Here is a 25817-nt window from a genome sequence, read left to right as displayed (position 1 = left end):
TCGTCATAGAAAATAAAAAGGTTCAGGGACTTCTCTTTAAAGAACTAAAAGGTTCAGGGACTTCTCGTCATAGAAAACTAAAATATTCAGGGACTTCTCTTCAAAGAACTAAAAGGTTCAGGGACTTCTCTTCTCAGAACTAAAAGGTTCAGGGACGTCTCTTCTCAGAACTAAAAGGTTCAGGGACTTCTCTTGATAGAACTACAAGATTCAGGGACTTCTCTTCATAGAACTAAACGGTTCAGGGGCTTTTCTTCAAAGAACTACAAGGTTCAGGGACTTCTCTTCTCAGAACTACAGGGTTCAGGGACTTCTCTTCATGGAAATAAAAGGTTCAGGGACTTCTCTTGAGGAACTAAAAGGTTCAGGGACTTCTATACTCTGAAGTAAAAGGTTCAGGGACTTCTCTTCATAGAACTAAAAGGTTCAGGGACTTCTCGTCATAGAAAATAAAAAGGTTCAGGGACTTCTCTTCAAGGAACTAAATGGTTCAGGATCTTCTTTTCCAAAACTAAAAGGTTCAGGGACTTCTCTTCATAGAATTAAAAGGTTCAGGGACTTCTCTTCATGGAACTAAATGGTTCAGGGACTTCTCTTCAAAGAACTAAAAGGTGCAGGGACTTTTCTTCATAGAACAAAGAGTTTCAGGGACTTCTCGTCATAGAACTAAAAGGTTCAGGGACTTCTCTTAAGGAACTAAAAGGTTCAGGGAGTTCTCTTCATTGAACTATCAGGTTCAGGGACTTCTCTTCAAAGAACTAAAAGGTTCAGGGACTTCTCTTATAAAGAATTAAAAGGTTCAGGGACTTCTCTTCTCAGAACTAAAAGGTTCAGGGACGTCTCTTCAGGAACTAAAAGGTTCAGGGACTTCTCTTGAAAGAAATAAAAGGTTCAGGGACTTCTCTTAAGGAACTAAAAGGTTCAGGGATTTCTCTTCATTGAACTATAAGGTTCAGGGACTTCTCTTCAAAGAACTAAAAGGTTCAGGGACTTCTCTTATAAAGAATTAAAAGGTTCAGGGACTTCTCTTCTCAGAACTAAAAGGTTCAGGGACGTCTCTTCAGGAACTAAAAGGTTCAGGGACTTCATCTTCATAGAACTAAAAGGTTCAGGAACATCTCTTCATAGAACTAAAAGGTTCAGGGACATCTCTTTAAAGAACTAAAATGTTCAGGGACTTCTATTCTCTGAACTAAAAGGTTCAGGGACTTCTCGTCATAGAAAATAAAAAGGTTCAGGGACTTCTCGTCATAGAAAATAAAAAGGTTCAGGGACTTCTCTTTAAAGAACTAAAAGGTTCACGGACTTCTCTTAAGGAACTAAAAGGTTCAGGGAGTTCTCTTCATAGAACTATAAGGTTCAGGGACTTCTCTTCAAAGAACTAAAATATTCAGGGACTTCTCTTCAAAGAATTAAAAGGTTCAGGGACTTCTCTTCATGGAACTAAATGGTTCAGGGACTTCTCTTCAAAGAACTAAATGGTTCAGGGACTACTCTTCAAAGAACTAAAAGGTTCAGGGACTTCTCTTCTCAGAACTAAAAGGTTCAGGGACGTCTCTTCTCAGAACTAAAAGGTTCAGGGACTTCTCTTGATAGAACTACAAGATTCAGGGACTTCTCTTCATAGAACTAAACGGTTCAGGGACTTTTCTTCAAAGAACTACAAGGTTCAGGGACTTCTCTTCATAGAATGAAAAGGTTCAGGGACTTCTTTTCATAGAACCAAAAGGTTCAGGGACGTCTCTTCAGGAACTAAAAGGTTCAGGGACTTCTCTTCATAGAACTAAAAGGTTCAGGGACTTCTCTTGAAAGAACTAAAATGTTCTGGAACTTCTCTTCCAAGAACTAAAAGGTTCAGGGACTTCTCTTCAAAGAACTAAAAGGTTCAGGGACTTCTCTTCAAAGAACTAAAATGTTCAGGGACTTCTCTTCTCAGAACTAAAAGGTTCAGGGACGTCTCTTGATAGAACTACAAGGTTCAGGGACTGCTCTTGATAAAACTACAAGGTTCAGGGACTTCTCTTCATAGAACTAAAAGGTTCAGGGACTTCTCGTCATAGAAAATAAAAAGGTTCAGGGACTTCTCGTCATAGAAAATAAAAAGGTTCATGGACTTCTCTTCATAGAACTAAAAGGTTCAGGGACTTCTCTTCAAAGACCTAAAAGGTTCAGGGATGTCTCTTGATAGAACTACAAGGTTCAGGGACTTCTCCTGATAGAACCACAAGGTTCAGGGACTTCTCTTCATAGAACTAAACGGTTCAGGGACTTCTCTTCAAAGAACTACAAGTTTCAGGGACTTCTCTTCATAGAACTAAACGGTTCAGGGACTTCTCTTCAAAGAACTAAAAGGTTCAGGAACTTCTCTTCAAAGAACTAAAAGGTTCAGGGACTTCTCTTCATAGAACAAAGAGTTTCAGGGACTTCTCGTCATAGAACTAAAAGCTTGAGGGACTTCTCTTCTCAGAACTAAAAGGTTCAGGGACTTCTTTTGAAAGAACTAAAAGGTTCAGGGACTGCTCTTCATAGAACTAAAATGTTCAGGGACTTCTCTTCCAAAAACTAAAAGGTTCAGGGACTTCTCTTTAAAGAACTAAAAGGTTCAGGGACTTCTCTTAAGGAACTAAAAGGTTCAGGGAGTTCTCTTCATAGAACTATAAGGTTCAGGGACTTCTCTTCAAATAACTAAAATATTCAGGGACTTCTCTTCAAAGAACTAAAAGGTTCAGGGACTTCTCTTCATAGAACTAAAAGGTTCAGGGACGTCTCTTATCAGAACTAAAAGGTTCAGGGACTTCTCTTGATACAACTACAAGATTCAGGGACTTCTCTTCATAGAAAACTAAAATATTCAGGGACTTCTCTTCAAAGAACTAAAAGGTTCAGGGACTTCTCTTCTCAGAACTAAAAGGTTCAGGGACGTCTCTTCTCAGAACTAAAAGGTTCAGGGACTTCTCTTGATAGAACTACAAGATTCAGGGACTTCTCTTCATAGAACTAAACGGTTCAGGGGCTTTTCTTCAAAGAACTACAAGGTTCAGGGACTTCTCTTCTCAGAACTACAGGGTTCAGGGACTTCTCTTCATGGAAATAAAAGGTTCAGGGACTTCTCTTGAGGAACTAAAAGGTTCAGGGACTTCTCTTCATGAACTAAAAGGTTCAGGAACATCTCTTCATAGAACTAAAAGGTTCAGGGACATCTCTTTAAAGAACTAAAATGTTCAGGGACTTCTATACTCTGAAGTAAAAGGTTCAGGGACTTCTCTTCATAGAACTAAAAGGTTCAGGGACTTCTCGTCATAGAAAATAAAAAGGTTCAGGGACTTCTCTTCAAGGAACTAAATGGTTCAGGATCTTCTTTTCCAAAACTAAAAGGTTCAGGGACTTCTCTTCATAGAATTAAAAGGTTCAGGGACTTCTCTTCATGGAACTAAATGGTTCAGGGACTTCTCTTCAAAGAACTAAAAGGTTCAGGGACTTTCCTTCATAGAACAAAGAGTTTCAGGGACTTCTCGTCATAGAACTAAAAGCTTGAGGGACTTCTCTTCTTAGAACTAAAAGGTTCAGGGACTTCTCTTGAAAGAACTAAAAGGTTCAGGGACTTCTCTTCTCAGAACTAAAAGGTTCAGGGACGTCTCTTCAGGAACTAAAAGGTTCAGGGACTTCTCTTGAAAGAAATTAAAGGTTCAGGGACTTCTCTTAAGGAACTAAAAGGTTCAGGGATTTCTCTTCATTGAACTATAAGGTTCAGGGACTTCTCTTCAAAGAACTAAAAGGTTCAGGGACTTCTCTTATATAGAATTAAAAGGTTCAGGGACTTCTCTTCTCAGAACTAAAAGGTTCAGGGACGTCTCTTCAGGAACTAAAAGGTTCAGGGACTTCATCTTCATAGAACTAAAAGGTTCAGGAACATCTCTTCATAGAACTAAAAGGTTCAGGGACATCTCTTTAAAGAACTAAAATGTTCAGGGACTTCTATTCTCTGAACTAAAAGGTTCAGGGACTTCTCGTCATAGAAAATAAAAAGGTTCAGGGACTTCTCGTCATAGAAAATAAAAAGGTTCAGGGACTTCTCTTTAAAGAACTAAAAGGTTCACGGACTTCTCTTAAGGAACTAAAAGGTTCAGGGAGTTCTCTTCATAGAACTATAAGGTTCAGGGACTTCTCTTCAAAGAACTAAAATATTCAGGGACTTCTCTTCAAAGAATTAAAAGGTTCAGGGACTTCTCTTCATGGAACTAAATGGTTCAGGGACTTCTCTTCAAAGAACTAAATGGTTCAGGGACTACTCTTCAAAGAACTAAAAGGTTCAGGGACTTCTCTTCTCAGAACTAAAAGGTTCAGGGACGTCTCTTCTCAGAACTAAAAGGTTCAGGGACTTCTCTTGATAGAACTACAAGATTCAGGGACTTCTCTTCATAGAACTAAACGGTTCAGGGACTTTTCTTCAAAGAACTACAAGGTTCAGGGACTTCTCTTCATAGAATTAAAAGGTTCAGGGACTTCTTTTCATAGAACCAAAAGGTTCAGGGACGTCTCTTTAGGAACTAAAAGGTTCAGGGACTTCTCTTCATAGAACTAAAAGGTTCAGGGACTTCTCTTGAAAGAACTAAAATGTTCTGGAACTTCTCTTCCAAGAACTAAAAGGTTCAGGGACTTCTCTTCATAGAATTAAAAGGTTCAGGGACTTCTCTTCCAAGAGCTAAAAGGTTCAGGGACTTCTCTTCTCAGAACTACAGGGTTCAGGGACTTCTCATCATGGAAATAAAAGGTTCAGGGACTTCTCTTGAGGAACTAAAAGGTTCAGGGACTTCTCTTCATGAAATAAAAGGTTCAGGAACATCTCTTCGTAGAACTAAAAGGTTCAGGGACATCTCTGTAAAGAACTAAAATGTTCAGGGACTTCTATTCTCTGAACTAAAAGGTTCAGGGACTTGTCTTCATAGAACTAAAAGGTTCAGGGACTTCTCGTCATAGAACATAAAAAGGTTCAGGGACTTCTCGTCATAGAAAATAAAAAGGTTCAGGGAATTCTCTTCATAGAACTAAACGGTTCAGGGACTTCTCTTCAAAGAACTAAAAGGTTCAGGAACTTCTCTTCAAAGAACTAAAAGGTTCAGGGACTTCTCTTCATAGAACTAAAAGGTTCAGGGACTTCTCGTCATAGAAAATAAAAAGGTTCAGGGACTTCTCTTCAAGGAACTAAATGGTTCAGGATCTTCTTTTCCAAAACTAAAAGGTTCAGGGACTTCTCTTCATAGAATTAAAAGGTTCAGGGACTTCTCTTCATGGAACTAAATGGTTCAGGGACTTCTCTTCAAAGAACTAAAAGGTTCAGGGACTTTCCTTCATAGAACAAAGAGTTTCAGGGACTTCTCGTCATAGAACTAAAAGCTTGAGGGACTTCTCTTCTTAGAACTAAAAGGTTCAGGGACTTCTCTTGAAAGAACTAAAAGGTTCAGGGACTTCTCTTAAGGAACTAAAAGGTTCAGGGAGTTCTCTTCATTGAACTATCAGGTTCAGGGACTTCTCTTCAAAGAACTAAAAGGTTCAGGGACTTCTCTTATAAAGAATTAAAAGGTTCAGGGACTTCTCTTCTCAGAACTAAAAGGTTCAGGGACGTCTCTTCAGGAACTAAAAGGTTCAGGGACTTCTCTTGAAAGAAATTAAAGGTTCAGGGACTTCTCTTAAGGAACTAAAAGGTTCAGGGATTTCTCTTCATTGAACTATAAGGTTCAGGGACTTCTCTTCAAAGAACTAAAAGGTTCAGGGACTTCTCTTATATAGAATTAAAAGGTTCAGGGACTTCTCTTCTCAGAACTAAAAGGTTCAGGGACGTCTCTTCAGGAACTAAAAGGTTCAGGGACTTCATCTTCATAGAACTAAAAGGTTCAGGAACATCTCTTCATAGAACTAAAAGGTTCAGGGACATCTCTTTAAAGAACTAAAATGTTCAGGGACTTCTATTCTCTGAACTAAAAGGTTCAGGGACTTCTCGTCATAGAAAATAAAAAGGTTCAGGGACTTCTCGTCATAGAAAATAAAAAGGTTCAGGGACTTCTCTTTAAAGAACTAAAAGGTTCACGGACTTCTCTTAAGGAACTAAAAGGTTCAGGGAGTTCTCTTCATAGAACTATAAGGTTCAGGGACTTCTCTTCAAAGAACTAAAATATTCAGGGACTTCTCTTCAAAGAATTAAAAGGTTCAGGGACTTCTCTTCATGGAACTAAATGGTTCAGGGACTTCTCTTCAAAGAACTAAATGGTTCAGGGACTACTCTTCAAAGAACTAAAAGGTTCAGGGACTTCTCTTCTGAGAACTAAAAGGTTCAGGGACGTCTCTTCTCAGAACTAAAAGGTTCAGGGACTTCTCTTGATAGAACTACAAGATTCAGGGACTTCTCTTCATAGAACTAAACGGTTCAGGGACTTTTCTTCAAAGAACTACAAGGTTCAGGGACTTCTCTTCATAGAATTAAAAGGTTCAGGGACTTCTTTTCATAGAACCAAAAGGTTCAGGGACGTCTCTTTAGGAACTAAAAGGTTCAGGGACTTCTCTTCATAGAACTAAAAGGTTCAGGGACTTCTCTTGAAAGAACTAAAATGTTCTGGAACTTCTCTTCCAAGAACTAAAAGGTTCAGGGACTTCTCTTCATAGAATTAAAAGGTTCAGGGACTTCTCTTCCAAGAGCTAAAAGGTTCAGGGACTTCTCTTCTCAGAACTACAGGGTTCAGGGACTTCTCATCATGGAAATAAAAGGTTCAGGGACTTCTCTTGAGGAACTAAAAGGTTCAGGGACTTCTCTTCATGAAATAAAAGGTTCAGGAACATCTCTTCGTAGAACTAAAAGGTTCAGGGACATCTCTGTAAAGAACTAAAATGTTCAGGGACTTCTATTCTCTGAACTAAAAGGTTCAGGGACTTGTCTTCATAGAACTAAAAGGTTCAGGGACTTCTCGTCATAGAACATAAAAAGGTTCAGGGACTTCTCGTCATAGAAAATAAAAAGGTTCAGGGAATTCTCTTCATAGAACTAAACGGTTCAGGGACTTCTCTTCAAAGAACTAAAAGGTTCAGGAACTTCTCTTCAAAGAACTAAAAGGTTCAGGGACTTCTCTTCATAGAACAAAGAGTTTCAGGGACTTCTCGTCATAGAACTAAAAGCTTGAGGGACTTCTCTTCTCAGAACTAAAAGGTTCAGGGACTTCTCTTGAAAGAACTAAAAGGTTCAGGGACTGCTCTTCATAGAACTAAAATGTTCAGGGACTTCTCTTCCAAAAACTAAAAGGTTCAGGGACTTCTCTTTAAAGAACTAAAAGGTTCAGGGACTTCTCTTAAGGAACTAAAAGGTTCAGGGAGTTCTCTTCATAGAACTATAAGGTTCAGGGACTTCTCTTCAAATAACTAAAATATTCAGGGACTTCTCTTCAAAGAACTAAAAGGTTCAGGGACTTCTCTTCTCAGAACTAAAAGGTTCAGGGACGTCTCTTATCAGAACTAAAAGGTTCAGGGACTTCTCTTGATAGAACTACAAGATTCAGGGACTTCTCTTCATAGAACTAAACGGTTCAGGGACTTCTTTTCATAGAAACAAAAGGTTCAGGGACGTCTCTTCAGGAACTAAAAGGTTCAGGGACTTCTCTTCCAAGAACTAAAAGGTTCAGGGACTTCTCTTCATAGAATTAAAAGGTTCAGGGACTTCGCTTCCAAGAGCTAAAAGGTTCAGGGACTGCTCTTCTCAGAACTACAGGGTTCAGGGACTTCTCTTCATAGAAATAAAAGGTTCAGGGACTTCTCTTGAGGAACTAAAAGGTTCAGGGACTTCTCTTCATAGAACTAAAAGGTTCAGGGACATCTCTTCATAGAACTAAAAGGTTCAGGGACTTCTCGTCATAGAAAACTAAAATATTCAGGGACTTCTCTTCAAAGAACTAAAAGGTTCAGGGACTTCTCTTCTCAGAACTAAAAGGTTCAGGGACGTCTCTTCTCAGAACTAAAAGGTTCAGGGACTTCTCTTGATAGAACTACAAGATTCAGGGACTTCTCTTCATAGAACTAAACGGTTCAGGGGCTATTCTTCAAAGAACTACAAGGTTCAGGGACTTCTCTTCTCAGAACTACAGGGTTCAGGGACTTCTCTTCATGGAAATAAAAGGTTCAGGGACTTCTCGTCATAGAACATAAAAAGGTTCAGGGACTTCTCGTCATAGAAAATAAAAAGGTTCAGGGAATTCTCTTCATAGAACTAAACGGTTCAGGGACTTCTCTTCAAAGAACTAAAAGGTTCAGGAACTTCTCTTCAAAGAACTAAAAGGTTCAGGGACTTCTCTTCATAGAACAAAGAGTTTCAGGGACTTCTCGTCATAGAACTAAAAGCTTGAGGGACTTCTCTTCTCAGAACTAAAAGGTTCAGGGACTTCTCTTGAAAGAACTAAAAGGTTCAGGGACTGCTCTTCATAGAACTAAAATGTTCAGGGACTTCTCTTCCAAAAACTAAAAGGTTCAGGGACTTCTCTTTAAAGAACTAAAAGGTTCAGGGACTTCTCTTAAGGAACTAAAAGGTTCAGGGAGTTCTCTTCATAGAACTATAAGGTTCAGGGACTTCTCTTCAAATAACTAAAATATTCAGGGACTTCTCTTCAAAGAACTAAAAGGTTCAGGGACTTCTCTTCTCAGAACTAAAAGGTTCAGGGACGTCTCTTATCAGAACTAAAAGGTTCAGGGACTTCTCTTGATAGAACTACAAGATTCAGGGACTTCTCTTCATAGAACTAAACGGTTCAGGGACTTCTTTTCATAGAAACAAAAGGTTCAGGGACGTCTCTTCAGGAACTAAAAGGTTCAGGGACTTCTCTTCCAAGAACTAAAAGGTTCAGGGACTTCTCTTCATAGAATTAAAAGGTTCAGGGACTTCGCTTCCAAGAGCTAAAAGGTTCAGGGACTGCTCTTCTCAGAACTACAGGGTTCAGGGACTTCTCTTCATAGAAATAAAAGGTTCAGGGACTTCTCTTGAGGAACTAAAAGGTTCAGGGACTTCTCTTCATAGAACTAAAAGGTTCAGGGACATCTCTTCATAGAACTAAAAGGTTCAGGGACTTCTCGTCATAGACAACTAAAATATTCAGGGACTTCTCTTCAAAGAACTAAAAGGTTCAGGGACTTCTCTTCTCAGAACTAAAAGGTTCAGGGACGTCTCTTCTCAGAACTAAAAGGTTCAGGGACTTCTCTTGATAGAACTACAAGATTCAGGGACTTCTCTTCATAGAACTAAACGGTTCAGGGGCTTTTCTTCAAAGAACTACAAGGTTCAGGGACTTCTCTTCTCAGAACTACAGGGTTCAGGGACTTCTCTTCATGGAAATAAAAGGTTCAGGGACTTCTCTTGAGGAACTAAAAGGTTCAGGGACTTCTCTTCATGAACTAAAAGGTTCAGGAACATCTCTTCATAGAACTAAAAGGTTCAGAGACATCTCTTTAAAGAACTAAAATGTTCAGGGACTTCTATTCTCTGAAGTAAAAGGTTCAGGGACTTCTCTTCATAGAACTAAAAGGTTCAGGGACTTCTCGTCATAGAAAATAAAAAGGTTCAGGGACTTCTCTTCAAGGAACTAAATGGTTCAGGATCTTCTTTTCCAAAACTAAAAGGTTCAGGGACTTCTCTTCATAGAATTAAAAGGTTCAGGGACTTCTCTTCATGGAACTAAATGGTTCAGGGACTTCTCTTCAAAGAACTAAAAGGTTCAGGGACTTTTCTTCATAGAACAAAGAGTTTCAGGGACTTCTCGTCATAGAACTAAAAGCTTGAGGGACTTCTCTTCTTAGAACTAAAAGGTTCAGGGACTTCTCTTGAAAGAACTAAAAGGTTCAGGGACTTCTCTTAAGGAACTAAAAGGTTCAGGGAGTTCTCTTCATTGAACTATCAGGTTCAGGGACTTCTCTTCAAAGAACTAAAAGGTTCAGGGACTTCTCTTATAAAGAATTAAAAGGTTCAGGGACTTCTCGTCTCAGAACTAAAAGGTTCAGGGACGTCTCTTCAGGAACTAAAAGGTTCAGGGACTTCTCTTGAAAGAAATAAAAGGTTCAGGGACTTCTCTTAAGGAACTAAAAGGTTCAGGGATTTCTCTTCATTGAACTATAAGGTTCAGGGACTTCTCTTCAAAGAACTAAAAGGTTCAGGGACTTCTCTTATATAGAATTATAAGGTTCAGGGACTTCTCTTCTCAGAACTAAAAGGTTCAGGGACGTCTCTTCAGGAACTAAAAGGTTCAGGGACTTCATCTTCATAGAACTAAAAGGTTCAGGAACATCTCTTCATAGAACTAAAAGGTTCAGGGACATCTCTTTAAAGAACTAAAATGTTCAGGGACTTCTATTCTCTGAACTAAAAGGTTCAGGGACTTCTCGTCATAGAAAATAAAAAGGTTCAGGGACTTCTCGTCATAGAAAATAAAAAGGTTCAGGGACTTCTCTTTAAAGAATTAAAAGGTTCACGGACTTCTCTTAAGGAACTAAAAGGTTCAGGGAGTTCTCTTCATAGAACTATAAGGTTCAGGGACTTCTCTTCAAAGAACTAAAATATTCAGGGACTTCTCTTCAAAGAATTAAAAGGTTCAGGGACTTCTCTTCATGGAACTAAATGGTTCAGGGACTTCTCTTCAAAGAACTAAATGGTTCAGGGACTACTCTTCAAAGAACTAAAAGGTTCAGGGACTTCTCTTCTCAGAACTAAAAGGTTCAGGGACTTCTCTTGATAGAACTACAAGATTCAGGGACTTCTCTTCATAGAACTAAACGGTTCAGGGACTTTTCTTCAAAGAACTACAAGGTTCAGGGACTTCTCTTCATAGAATTAAAAGGTTCAGGGACTTCTTTTCATAGAACCAAAAGGTTCAGGGACGTCTCTTTAGGAACTAAAAGGTTCAGGGACTTCTCTTCATAGAACTAAAAGGTTCAGGGACTTCTCTTGAAAGAACTAAAATGTTCTGGAACTTCTCTTCCAAGAACTAAAAGGTTCAGGGACTTCTCTTCATAGAATTAAAAGGTTCAGGGACTTCTCTTCCAAGAGCTAAAAGGTTCAGGGACTTCTCTTCTCAGAACTACAGAGTTCAGGGACTTCTCATCATGGAAATAAAAGATTCAGGGACTTCTCTTGAGGAACTAAAAGGTTCAGGGACTTCTCTTCATGAACTAAAAGGTTCAGGAACATCTCTTCATAGAACTAAAATGTTCAGGGACATCTCTGTAAAGAACTAAAATGTTCAGGGACTTCTATTCTCTGAACTAAAAGGTTCAGGGACTTGTCTTCATAGAACTAAAAGGTTCAGGGACTTCTCGTCATAGAACATAAAAAGGTTCAGGGACTTCTCGTCATAGAAAATAAAAAGGTTCAGGGAATTCTCTTCATAGAACTAAAAGGTTCAGGGACATCTCTTTAAAGAACTAAAATGTTCAGGGACTTCTATACTCTGAAGTAAAAGGTTCAGGGACTTCTCTTCATAGAACTACAAGGTTCAGGGACTTCTCGTCATAGAAAATAAAAAGGTTCAGGGACTTCTCTTCAAGGAACTAAATGGTTCAGGATCTTCGTTTCCAAAACTAAAAGGTTCAGGGACTTCTCTTCATAGAATTAAAAGGTTCAGGGACTTCTCTTCATGGAACTAAATGGTTCAGGGACTTCTCTTCAAAGAACTAAAAGGTTCAGGGACTTTTCTTCATAGAACAAAGAGTTTCAGGGACTTCTCGTCATAGAACTAAAAGCTTGAGGGACTTCTCTTCTCAGAACTAAAAGGTTCAGGGACTTCTCTTGAAAGAACTAAAAGGTTCAGGGACTTCTCTTAAGGAACTAAAAGGTTCAGGGAGTTCTCTTCATTGAACTATAAGGTTCAGGGACTTCTCTTCAAAGAACTAAAAGGTTCAGGGACTTCTCTTATAAAGAATTAAAAGGTTCAGGGACTTCTCTTCTCAGAACTAAAAGGTTCAGGGACGTCTCTTCAGGAACTAAAAGGTTCAGGGACTTCTCTTCATAGAACTAAAAGGTTCAGGGACATCTTTTTAAAGAACTAAAATGTTCAGGGACTTCTATTCTCTGAACTAAAAGTTTCAGGGACTTCTCTTGATAGAACTACAAGGTTCAGGGACTTCTCTTCATAGAACTAAACGGTTCAGGGACTTTTCCTCAAAGAACTACAAGGTTCAGGGACTTCTCTTTATAGAACTAAACGGTTCAGGAACTTCTTTTCAGTGAACCAAAAGGTTCGGGGACTTCTATTCAGGAACTAAAAGGTTCAGGGACTTCTCTTCATAGAACTAAAAGGTTCAGGGACTTCTCTTGAAAGAACTAAAATGTTCCGGAACTTCTCTTCCAAGAGCTAAAAGGTTCAGGGAGTTCTCTTCATTGAACTATAAGGTTCAGGGACTTCTCTTCAAAGAACTAAAAGGTTCAGGGACTTCTCTTATAAAGAATTAAAAGGTTCAGGGACTTCTCTTCTCAGACCTAAAAGGTTCAGGGACGTCTCTTCAGTAACTAAAAGGTTCAAAGACTTCTCTTCATAGAACTAAAAGGTTCAAGGACATCTCTTTAAAGAACTAAAATGTTCAGGGACTTCTATTCTCTGAACTAAAAGTTTCAGGGACTTCTCTTGATAGAACTACAAGGTTCAGGGACTTCTCTTCATAGAACTAAACAGTTCAGGGACTTTTCCTCAAAGAACTACAAGGTTCAGGGACTTCTCTTGATAGAACTACAAGGTTCAGGGACTTCTCTTCATAGAACTAAACAGTTCAGGGACTTTTCCTCAAAGAACTACAAGGTTCAGGGACTTCTCTTTATAGAACTAAACGGTTCAGGAACTTCTTTTCAGTGAACCAAAAGGTTCAGGGACGTCTCTTCAGGAACTAAAAGGTTCAGGGACTTCTCTTCATAGAACTAAAAGGTTCAGGGACTTCTCTTGAAAGAACTAAAATGTTCCGGAACTTCTCTTCCAAGAACTAAAAGGTTCAGGGACTTTTCTTCATAGAATTAAAAGGTTCAGGGACATCTCTTCTCAGAACTAAGTGGTTCAGGGACTTCTCTTCCAAGAGCTAAAAGGTTCAGGGACTTCTCTTCTCAGAACTACAGGGTTCAGGGACTTCTCTTCATAGAAATAAAAGGTTCAGGGACTGCTCTTTAAAGAACTAAAAGGTTAAGGAACTTCTCTTCATAGAACTAAAATTTCAGGGACGTCTCTTCAAAGAACTAAAAGGTTCAGGGACTTCTCTTCATCGAACTTAAAGGTTCAGGAACTTTTCTTTATAGAACTAAAAGGTTCAGGGACTTCTCTTCACAAAACTAAAAGGTTCAGGGACTTCTCTTCTCAGAACTAAACGGTTCAGGAACTTCTCTTCCAAGAACTAAAAGGTTTAGGGACTTCTCTTCATAGAACTAAAAGGTTCAGGGACTTCTCTTTTTGGAACTAAACGGTTCAGGGACTTCTCTGCAGGAACTACAAGGTTCAGGGACTTCTCTTCATGGAACTAAAAGGTTCAGGGACTTCTCTTGAAAGAACTAAAAGGTACAGGGACTGCTCTTCAGGAACTACAAGGTTCAGGGACTTCTCTTCGTAGAACTAAAAGGTTCAGGGACTTCTCTTTTTGGAACTAAACGGTTCAGGGACTTCTCTTCAGGAACTACAAGGTTCAGGGACTTCTCTTCATTGAACTAAAAGGTTCAGGGACTTCTCATTTTGGAACTAAACGGTTCAGGGACTTCTCTTCAGGAACTACAAGGTTCAGGGACTTCTCTTCATGGAACTAAAAGGTTCAGGGACATCTCTTCATAGAACTAAAAGGTTCAGGGACATCTCTTTAAAGAACTAAAATGTTCAGGGACTTATATTCTCTGAACTAAAAGGTTCAGGGACTTCTCTTCATAGACCTAAATGGTTCAGGGACTTCTCTTCATAGAACTAAAAGGTTCAGGGACTTCTCTTCATAGAACTAAAAGGTTCAGGGACTTCTCTTCAAAGAACTAAAAGGTTCAGGGACTTCGCTTCTCGGAACTAAAAGGTTCAGGGACTTCTCTTCATAGAACAAAGTTTTAGGGACTTCTCGTCATAGAACTAAAAGCTTGAGGGACTTCTCTTCTCAGAACTAAAAGGTTCAGGGACTTCTCTTGAAAGAACTAAAAGGTTCAGGGACTTCTCTTAAGGAACTAATAGGTTCAGGGAGTTCTCTTCATAGAACTAAAAGGTTCAGGGACTTCTCTTCAAAGAACTAAAAGGTTCAGGGACTTCACTTCAAAGAACTAATGGTTCAGGGACTTCTCTTCATAGAACTAATGGTTCAGGGACTTCTCTTCAGGAACTAACCTTCGTCTTGTGTTAATGTCGGCACCGACCCGTTTTAGTTTTTAAATGCATAAAAGAACCACATAATTTTTGTTTTTTGCATCAAGGCTTTTTGACTTTGTCAGGAACCTCTATTTCAACAAAATACTTTTTTTTTTCTTTTTTTCACTAAATTATAAAATGCTCTGGTTGAAATTATGACCTTGGTGTTGTTAGGGTCGGTTTTGACCCAGTTATAAAAACAAGATTATAAAGCAATAATTAGAGCCAAAACTGAACACACTGACAGCCAGCTCCTCTCCCAATCATGTGAGCTTTGGGGAAAACAAACAACGACGGGCATGTCCAGACATGTGAGGTCAATTCAGTATAGAGTTGGTGACTTGCAGAGTGCACATCTCCAATTTGCAGCATGCAAAAATGAAAAAAAGATTTACAGTGAGAGAAGTTCTTGATAATATTTTTGATGAAAATGAGGGAGAGGACACAGAGCAACATAATGATACGGATGAACAGGTTTCTGAGGAGGAAGACAATGTGGAGTATCATCCAGAAGACACAGACACATCTGATGAGTCTGATGAGGAGGTCATCGGTGGTGAAGCTAGTCCTGCTGAAAGCTTCAAGTCCAAAAATGGTAAGATCTGTTGGAGCTCAGTACCTCATGATTTACATGGCAGGGCAGCTGCTGCAAATGTCATCAAAATGACCCCTGGAATCTCAAGGTTTGCTGTGACGAGAGTTGCTGACATCAAGACATGTTTTGAGCTATTTATGCCATTGTCACTAAAAAGAGTCATCATTGCTATGACAAACGTTGAAGGAAAAAAAGTCCATGGCGACATGTGGAAAGACATGGATGAGGAATACCTGGATGCTTATATTGGTGTTCTTCTTTTTGCTGGAGTGTACAGATCCTGCAATGAGGCCACTGATAGTCTCTGGGACGCATCGACAGGCAGAAATATTTTCCGGGCAACAATGTCCCTTCAGACCTTTCATATGATATCAAGAGTCCTCAGATTTGACAACAGAGATACCAGAGCAAGATCTGACAAGCTTGCCCCCATCAGGGATGTCTGGGACAGATGGGTGCAGCGCCTTCCACTAATGTTCAACCCAGGGCCAGAGGTGACAGTGGATGAACGTCTTGTCCCTTTCCGAGGAAAATGCCCCTTCCGACAATACATACCCAGTAAGCCAGGGAAGTACGGCATAAAAATCTGGGCAGCCTGTGATGCAAAAACCAGCTATGCCTGGAATCTACAGATTTACACAGGCAAAGCTGCGAGTGGCATCCCTGAGAAAAACCAAGGAAAACGTGTGGTCCTTGATATGACTACTGGACTGCAGGGTCACAATATCACTTGTGACAATTTCTTTACCAGCTATGACCTTGGACAAGAACTTCTCAGGAGGAAACTTACCATGGTGGGCACAGTGAAGAAAAATAAACCTGAGCTGCCTGCTGAAATCTTGCAGGTGAAGGACAGGGCTCCGCTTTCCTCAAAGTTTGCCTTTACAGACACCACCACTGTTGTCTCATATTGTCCAAAAAAAACCCGGAATGTGATACTTATGTCTACCCTTCACAAAGATGCAGCTGTGTCATCAGGAAGTGACAAAAAGCCCACAATTATCCTCGACTATAACAAAAACAAAGGAGGAGTGGACAACCTGGACAAGCTGACTGCCACTTACACTTGCCAGCGAATGACCAGGAGATGGCCAATGGTTGTGTTCTACAACATCCTCGATGTGTCTGCATATAATGCATTTGTGTTGTGGACCCACATCCATCAAGGGTGGAACTCAACCAAAAAAAACAAGCGGAGAATGTTTCTTGAGGAGCTGGGAAATTCCCTTGTCAAGCCACACATTGAGCAAAGGGTACGGGTGCCCCGAGACCCAGACGCTGCAGCCTTGGTCAGACAGCTGCAGAGCTCGCCTATCACTCCGTCCACATCATCAGCAACACAAAGAGCATCCGCGCCAGCATCCTCCTCAGCCAGCTCTGCCTCAACACCAACCAGAACAGCCACAGCCACAAGCCCACTCAGGCCACCTGATTCTAAAAGAAAGAGGTGTCAGGTCTGCCCAAGCAGTAAGGACAGAAAGACAAACGTATTGTGCTTCAACTGCAAGAAATATCTCTGCAAAGAACACACTAAAAGTGTCACTTTTTGCCACACATGCATCTAAACACACAAACACATGCAAGTTCTTGCTCACAGAGACTTTTACTCTGATTTTGTTTTTTATTAGTTTTGGAACTAGTAATTTATTTCTATTGGTTTGATTTGCTTGATTGGTTGTTGTTTGTTTGACCTTGCAAATCTATATTTTGTGTTATGACTTGTTCTGCTTTTCATTTTGTGTTTGTATTAAAGTTCTGTTGCTGAAAAAAAATACGTTTTAGCCTTTTTCTTGAAGTAAATATATATGGGTCGAAATTGACCCGTAACACCATAGATGTTACTATAGTTAAAATTATTAAAATGAAAAAATGAATAAAACAAATTTATTTAAGAGATCTGTTCTAATACCCCTCAGTGATAGTCAGGTAACACAACAACCTTTTATTTATTTATATAATTCTCTTGAGGTTCATTTTACCATTTTTTAAAATTGAAATCGAGGGGTATACTGACAAAAAAAAAGGCCCAATGGCCCACACCAAAAATATTAAAACCAATATTTTCATGGATAAGGAAGCCTAACAAGGTAACCAAGAGATGAGAAACAAATTGGATGATAGATAATTGTTTTTAGTGTATTTTACAGCTGATTTAAGACATGGGTCAAAACCGACCCGTTAACATAAGAGATGGTAACAGAAAGCTAACACAAGAGGAGGGCTAAAAGGTTCAGGGACTTCTCTTCATAGAACTAAAAGGTTCAGGGACCTGATTAACTTTGGTTATGGTTTCATTGATTAACAGTGGAAAGGAGACGAGTGCTGTGTTCAGGGTTTCCTTTAAAAGAAAGAGGACTTTAAATCAAAATATTCAAAGAATCAACACTGGATACCTCCCTTCATTTCACCAAACACCTGACAAACACCTGTTAGGACCTGATATTAACACCTGACATGAATCTCTTCATGGAAAGGTGTATTTTGTCATTTAAACTTTAGAACATCTGATTTTTGAAGGTGTTTGGTCAGAGGAGGAGACCTCTTACTGTGACCCTCCTTAACCATGAATAATCCCCGCTGTGCCCTCTGAAACATGCTGAGCTATAAGCACATCAACAGCTCAGCTCTTACACATGCTGCGCAGTCTGATGGCAGCTTCACTAAATTAAAAACACTGAGGTGAATATTAAAGAGAACTAAACGGTTCAGGGACTTCTCTTCAGGAACTACAAGGTTCAGGGACTTCTCTTCATGGAACTAAAAGGTTCAGGGACATCTCTTCATAGAACTAAAAGGTTCAGGGACATCTCTTTAAAGAACTAAAATGTTCAGGGACTTCTATTCTCTGAACTAAAAGGTTCAGGGACTTCTCTTCATAGAACTAAAAGGTTTAGGGACTTCTCGTCATAGAAAATAAAAAGGTTCAGGGACTTCTCTTCATGGAACTAAAAGGTTCAGGATCTTCTTTTCCAAGAACTAAAACGTTCAGGGACTTCTCTTCGTAGAATTAAAAGGTTCAGGGACTTCTCTTCTCAGAACTACAGGGTTCAGGGACTTCTCTTCATAGAACTAAAAGGTTCAGGGACTTCTCTTCATAGAACTAAAAGGTTCAGGGACTTCTCTTCAAAGAACTAAAAGGTTCAGGGACTTCTCTTCAAAGAACTAAAAGGTTCAGGGACTTCACTTCAAAGAACTAATGGTTCAGGGACTTCTCTTCATAGAACTAAATGTTCAGGGACTTCTCTTCAGGAACTAAAAGGTTCAGGGACTTCTCTTCATAGAACTAAAAGGTTCAGGGACCTGATTAACTTTGGTTATGGTTTCATTGATTAACAGTGGAAAGGAGACGAGTGCTGTGTTCAGGGTTTCCTTTAAAAGAAAGAGGACTTTAAATCAAAATATTCAAAGAATCAACACTGGATACCTCCCTTCATTTCACCAAACACCTGACAAACACCTGTTAGGACCTGATATTAACACCTGACATGAATCTCTTCATGGAAAGGTGTATTTTGTCATTTAAACTTTAGAACATCTGATTTTTGAAGGTGTTTGGTCAGAGGAGGAGACCTCTTACTGTGACCCTCCTTAACCATGAATAATCCCCGCTGTGCCCTCTGAAACATGCTGAGCTATAAGCACATCAACAGCTCAGCTCTTACACATGCTGCGCAGTCTGATGGCAGCTTCACTAAATTAAAAACACTGAGGTAAATATTAAAGAGAAAGGTTAATGTAAAGGAAGTAAAGTCTTATTCTATAACCATAATTGTGTAAACTTGAAGCGTGAGACCTCTGACCTGTTTTAGATTTGACCTTTGCACCCGCAGAAGTCAAACAACACAAACAGGTAATTTTGCTTTCATAGATTAGATTAGATGGGAAAATGTTCAAATGTGCTGCCAGAGAGAGAGGACAAGTCTGAACCTCTGCAGGATGTCTCAGTAATAACATTTAAATTTAGAGTGATGTTGGTATGATGGAGGAACAGGAAGCCCCGCCCCCACCTCTTCACCTCAAACAACCTCCAGAAACAGAATCCGACCGCTACATCTGTTATCTCTCTTCTTGGTTCTGACAAAAAACACTTAATTTGTCCCCAGGGGGGAATTCAAAGAAATATATGCAGTAGTGAACAGATGTAAAATAGTGTATATTGATCGAGGGAGAGAACCTTGTTTCTCATGGAGGCTTCATCATGAGCGCTTAACATTAACGAGACCAGCAAGCCTCCCGCTCCTTACTCTTTACACAACGCAGAGTCGAGGGGTTTATTGAACCAGCCAGATGAGTGTGGTTACATTGGTGCAGTGACCCAAGCTTCTACTTCATCGTGGCGGGAGGGCTCCGTCTATCACCTGGATTTCGATCGTCACGCTACAGAGCCGTCGGCGCTGAGTGACAGTGGCAGTGAACTGAACTGCGCCTACCTCCTTTGGCCAGGAGATGGTGGTATTGAGTCAGGTTTGGCTGTAGAGACGCTAAGGTGTTTGTTTATGAATGTGTCTAATGAATGTGCGCTCTGTGTTATGCAGGGTGTAGAATAGGTGAATATTTAATAGAGTAAGTGTTGAGTTTATTCACTTACTGAGTTTAGTAGTTAATTCAGTGTGTCTCTGTAATTAAGCTGCTATTAGCTCGATTTTGTATTGCATTTATTTTTTTCTCGATTTTTTTTTGTCAAGTTTCACCTGTCTTTTGGTCACTATATTTTTTTTGCAGTGATTTGTTTTGTTTTATTCTACTTCCAAGGTCATGGAGGGTAGTAATGTGTTTGGTAGGGGGAGAGGGTCTGTTGCTTTTACTCCAATACCAGCATTTGGGAGGGGTAGGAGCAGAGTATTGTTTACCCCCGATTCTTCTACACCTAAACCTATTTTTGAGGATTTAGTGACTGTTGATGACACAACTGGTGAGGCCTCCCCGAATGGCTCCCAAATGCCGACATTAGAGGAAGGGAGTACAAATGAAAATTGGACTTTATATCGGTGAAAGTATAGCATCTTTCATTGAGTCACGCTTAGGCTGTGGGTTGGGGCCTAGTGTAAGTGGGACTGTGGGGAATGCGGTGGCGGACTCTTTGATCTCAGATCTGACTACAACATTCAATAGCAAAGAACCTGTTAGTTTTAAAGGGGACGGACATGACGCTCACACAGTTCGAGAGTGGGAAGCTATGATGGTGACTTACATGAAGAAGAAGGGGATCCCAGTGACAGCGCAGGCGGAGGAGGTGTTGAGTAAGCTCATGGGGAGGGCGCGTGAGGTCGTGAAGGTGGGCATATGTAGTAAGCCATCATTGTCCTCAGCGGGTGGGCCTGACCCAGTGTTTGAAATACTCAAGCAGCACTTCAGTGACACAGTCTCCTCCGGTATGCCCCTTGCTGACTTCTATGCAACGTTGCCCGGCCCAGGTGAATGCCCCTTTGATTACTGGCTAAATTTAAACAGAGCTATGGAGATGACTGAGGACTGTCTGAGGAGACAGAATAAGACATTTGATAGTCTGTCACGTGACTTGACGACCATGTTCATACGTAATTGTCCTTACCAAGAGTTGTCGCTCATGTTTAAATGCAAACCAATACAACAATGGATGGTGGCTGAAGCGCATGAAAGACTAGTTGAACATAACAGAGACAGGAAACAGACTCCACAGTTGAGAGTGATGACAACCATGACTCCTCTGCAGCATGAAGTGAGCTCCTGTGTGCAACATACAACAAAACCTGACATTAACGAGTATGTCCAGGCGACACCTGTTTCAGCCCCACCTCCAGAGCGTCAGACTGAGTCCTCTGCTGATCGTCTCGACCAGCTCGTAGCCAGGCTGGAACGTGTCCTGGAGCAGCAGCCACAACACACAAGGTCATTCAGAAGGGTGGATGGACGACCTCATCAGGATCAAAAGGCTAAAGCAAGACTGTTTTCGCCTTGTGACGTTTGTGGAGATGCTGGACACACTACTCATTACCATTGCAGGTCCGATCGACTGTGCTTTGTCTGCTATGCGCCTGGTCACACTCGTGTTGGATGTCCCAGAACTACGACCTCAAAGGACAGGGTCTTGAATCCTGCAGCTCAGCAAATGGGAAACTAGATGGCCTGCATGTGGAGGGGGCAAATGTTAGGCCTGAATGTGATCCCCCAGAGATTGATGAGGTTGATTCAGAGTCGGTTTACCAGAGTGTGTGTGAAGAGAGAGAGCTCGGACGCACACCTGTCCTCCAAAACATTCAAAGATTGAAACCACACGATGAACTGTTCTATGAGACTGTATCCTTGGGTGGGAAAGTGACAGTCAGAGCTATGCTTGATAGTGGTTCAATGGCTTGCACGCTGAGCTCTGGTGTGATGCCTCTATTACTGCAGCGAGATGTGTTGAAGACACCAACCTTGAAGCCAATTGATGTTGTTCTAATTGGTTGTGGTGGCTCAAAGACGGTGCCATCTGGTTTGTGTGACCTGGAAGTGGAGGCTTATGGCTGTCAAGTAATTGTGCCTACACTAGTAGTCGATGGTCAAAGTGACGATTTCATTATCGGCAGCAATCTGATGAGGTATCTGGCCAAGCACCTGAAGATGGAGAGGGGTCTTCTGGGCTTCAGCTCTGCAACAACAGGTGCAAACGGCAGTTCAGAGGAACATCTGTTGAGTTTAATGACCGAGGTTGTGGATCAGACTGTGAAAGCTGTCACACTTGAACCCATGACTGAACATCTGGTCTGGGGCAAGCTGCAGCAAGTGAGTGCATCAACAGTCGGCAGTACAGTCATGCTGGAGCCTACAAGCTCGAGAGCAAGACCAAGATCAGTCATAGTGGGACGGACTGTATACAGTCCGTCCCACTACTACTACTACTACTACTACTACTACCATCCTCTCTTAGCAGCGCTATAGCGCTGCTAAGAGAGGATGGCTGGTTGCCTCTGAAGGTGATTAATCCGTCTGACAAAACTGTGACAGTGAGACGAAATGCCAAACTTGCTAATGTGTATTGCTGATGTGTATTCATGTGTGGACCAGAGTATTCCTCCTCAACTGGAAATCATTGTTGTTGATGGATTGGAAGTCATTGTCATCATCATAGTCTCCTGAGAACAAACATGCTGCTGGACGTGTCTCTATGGTAATAACAAATCAGTATATTCTTCCAGGCTTAAAGACTCAGGTAGGACAAATGTTTTTGCAATTTACATGTTACAGCATTGGTTGGTAAGTATGAAATGTGTTTGGGTAAAAGTTATTATGGGTCAACTTTTCAGAGTGTTTTTACAGAACTTTCTTTTGACCTGTGCATTTATCAAGTTAATGTCAAGTCAAGTCAACTTGATTTAAATTGGCTTGACTTGACATTAAGGGCTGGTGGGTGAGGATTGATAAATGCACAGGCCAAAACCCTTATTAGATGTATAGATAACTGTAAGTTTAACTTTACTACTCATAGCTTCTGTCATGTCAAGCTCTGTGTCCTAGTTTTATATTTTATTTTCTACATTTTGTTACTTCCTGTTTTGTGTCACTAACCTCTCCTCTCATTTCAGATCCTTCACTTCCTGCCCTCATGTGTCTACTGATTATCTGCCCCGCCCTGATTGTTCCCAGCTGTATCTCATTTGTCTTCCCCTCACCTGAGTATTTAGTCTGTTGCTTTTCTTTCCTCAGTGCCAGTTTGTCTTTAACCTGCGTGTAAAGCGTACAAGCCTTTGTTTCTGTATTTGGATTATCTGCTCTGAAAGTAAAGACTTCCTTTTTGTTTAATCAAAAGACTGTGTTTGGAGTCGTGCTTGTGGATCCAACTTCCTGTGGTTTGGTAATTGTGACATTACGAACTGGCCACTAAAATGGATTCAGCCGACTCAGGGACTCTGCAATCTGCTCTTCGATCTCAAGGCCAACGACTTCTGCAACATGAGGAGCAACTGAACTCAGTCTGCATTGGAGTGAGAGACATCAATGAACGTCAAGTAGGCTTCCAGTCTTCAATTGGTAATCAAGTGGGTAATTTGAATGACCATTTACAACAGATATTGGCTCGTTTAGACACATTTGGTGTTACCTCACCTGTTGCAAGCCCCGCTCTATCTCCTGAGACACCACCTGATTCTGTCCCTGCCTCCTCACCTCATGCTCTGGGAGCTCCCACACTGCACCTTTCTAAACCAGAAAGATATTCTGGGGATTCGGACAATTGTCGCTCGTTCCTGGTTCAGTGTGGGCTGCACTTTGAACTTCAAGCTGCCGCTTTCCCCTCAGAGCGAGCAAAAGTGGCATATATAATAACTCACCTTACAGGCCGTGCGGAGGCTTGGGCCACTGCTGAATGGGCCAGAGATTCCCCCATCTGTTTTTCTGTAGACCTCTTTACCAGTACTCTCAAAAAGATTTTTGATCATTCCACTCCCGGTCTGGAGGCTTCCAGGTCTCTTCTCACCCTCCGTCAAGGTAGACGTCAGGTTTCAGACTATGCTATTGAATTCCGCACACTAGCCGCCGACAGCGATTGGAATACTCCCTCCCTTCTGGATGCCTTCTACAATGGACTTTCTGATGGAATTAAAGATCAGCTCGTCCCCCTAGAACATCCTGCAGATTTGGACTCCTTCATTTCCCTTTCCATCAAGATAGACAATCGTCTCAGAGAGAGAGAAAAGGAAAGGTTCCGGGTTACATCAGCTTCACCGTTCCTGAGGGGGCAGTCCTTTCCCAATCGTCCTGTTTCTCACAGATCTCCTCCACGTCCCCTCCAGGGATCCAGTTCACCAGCACCCTCTGTCACGATTAGCAGGCAGGAAACAGGGGGGAGGACCCAAGTGCAGAATAAACTAAATTTATTTAAACAAAAAGGCAAAAACCAGAACTTACTTAAATAACAAAAATCCAAAAATCCACAACGGAGAAAACACAGGGAGCAGGGAGAAGCAACACATACCAGGACCATGACAAATACACAACAATGAACCGACAAGAAACTGAGGCAAACACAGAGACTAAATAGACAAGGGGTAATCAGACGCAGGTGAGACTAACGAGACAGGTGAGGAACATCAGGGTAATCAGGAAGGCGGGAAACACAAGGAACAAAAGGACACAAGACCAGAACACTGAAGACAAGTAAAAAGTACAACTTGACACCGACACCACCAAAACCAGATATACGTTGGCCAGACCACCGAGGGAAGCTCAGGCGTCGGCCGGATCACAGAGGGAATGTCGTCGGGTGTCGGCCAGACCGCCGAGGGAAGCTCAGGCGTCGGCCGGACCGCAGAGGAGACATCGTCGGGTGTCGGCCGGACCGCAGCGGAGACATCGTCGTCAGTTGTCGGCCGAACCAGCGAGGAGACGTCGTCGGGCGTCGGCCGGACCAGCGAGGAGTCGTCGTCGGGTGTCGGCCCGTATGCCGAGGGAACCTCAACTTTATGACGACAGCGTTCAGCAGGCACGGGAACAGGAAGCTGATAACGTTCTGCCGAAGCTGGTGGCAGACGGCGTTCAGCAGGCACGGGGACAGGAAGCTGACAACGCTCTGCCGAAGCTGGTGGCAGACGGCGTTCAGCTGGAACGGGAACAAGCAGACGGCGCTCTGCTGGAACAGGGACAGGAAACAGACGGCGCTCAGCCGGAACGGGTACAGGAAGCAGACAGCGCTCAGCCGGAACGGGTACAGGAAGCAGACGGCGCTCAGCCGGAACGGGTACAGGAAGCAGACGGCGCTCTGCTGGAACAGGGACAGGAAACAGACAGCGCTCTGCCGGAACAGGGACAGGAAGCAGAGGCTCTGAGGCACCATGAGGCTGAAGCCTGGACTGAGGCCTGAGTGGTGGTCTGGGTTGAGGACTAGGCCGAGGCCTGGACCTGGCCTGAAGCCTGAGCCAAGGCTTTGTGGAGCCTTCTGGCTCCAAGTACAAGTCCATTAAAAAGTCCACTAGAGCATGAGAGGAAATGGAGTCTAAATTTTCCGCTGGGTCCATGATTGGTCGGTTCATTCTGTCACGATCGAGCAGGCAGGAAACAGGGAGAGGAGGACCCAAATGCAGAATAAACTAATTTATTTAAACAAAAGGCAAAAACAAAAACTTACAAGAAAAATCCAAAACGTTCCAAAAACCACGACGGAGAAAACACAGGGAGCAGGGAGATGAAACATATTCCAGGATGACAGACCACGAGACACGAACGACAAAGACAATACATGACAAAACAATGAACCGACAAGAACTGAGGCAGACACAGAGACTAAATAGACATGGGGTAATCAGACACAGGTGAGACTAACGAGACAGGTGAGGAACATCAGGGTAATCACTAAGGCGGGAAACACAAGGAACAAAGAACACTGAGGACAAGTACAAAGTACAACCTGACACTGACACCACAACCAAAACCAGATATACAAAATAAAACAGGAAACACTAAAGACTAGACTTGGAAACATTAAACACCAAACTAAGAAACTGAAAACACAAGTAACAGGAAAACAAGCCTACAGACAACGTAGAAGAACACAAGGACACAGGGAAACACACTAAGGACTAAAGTAAACCACAAGACTAAGAAACATTAAAGCACCCAAGGAAAAACAATCAACACGAGGAAACAAGTACACTAAGGACAGAATGAAACAAAACCAAACCATGACACCCTCTGCGACTTCAGAGGAACCCATGCAGCTGGGAAGGGCCAGACTGACTCCTGAGGAGCGGCAGCGCCGTCTTAGAGAGGGAAGGTGCATCTACTGTTCTCAACTGGGACATTTTATCTCCTCCTGCCCAGTAAAAGACGGGGCTCGTCAGTAGAGAGAAGGGTACTGGTGAGCCAAACAACTTTTTCTTCTACTCCTTCTCGACCCTTAACTA

At 41.7% G+C, this 25817-nt stretch overlaps 1 protein-coding gene across 2 annotated transcripts; it reads left to right on the top strand.

Annotated features, from left to right (window-relative positions):
- Nucleotides 1-24147: 24147 nt before the first annotated feature.
- LOC306835369 (uncharacterized protein) lies at nucleotides 24148-25128 on the top strand. 2 transcript variants are annotated; one of them, XM_079361851.1, is made up of 2 exons: nucleotides 24148-24181; nucleotides 24281-25128. In XM_079361851.1, exon 2 carries the CDS (start codon nucleotides 24359-24361, stop codon nucleotides 24776-24778), a length of 420 nt encoding a protein of 139 aa, XP_079217977.1. In that variant the 5' UTR covers nucleotides 24148-24181; nucleotides 24281-24358; the 3' UTR covers nucleotides 24779-25128. The 2 variants fall into 2 exon arrangements, with proteins under 2 accessions (XP_079217977.1, XP_079217976.1); XM_079361850.1 differs by lacking the exon at nucleotides 24148-24181 and adding an exon at nucleotides 24206-24244.
- The last annotated feature ends 689 nt before the right edge of the window (nucleotides 25129-25817 follow it).

Source organism: Symphodus melops, assembly GCF_947650265.1.
Source record: "Symphodus melops genome assembly, chromosome: 14".
NCBI classification, from domain to species: domain Eukaryota; kingdom Metazoa; phylum Chordata; class Actinopteri; order Labriformes; family Labridae; genus Symphodus; species Symphodus melops.
The sequence above is the reverse complement of the archived record's forward strand: the minus strand, read 5'-3'. Positions and strand labels throughout refer to the sequence as shown.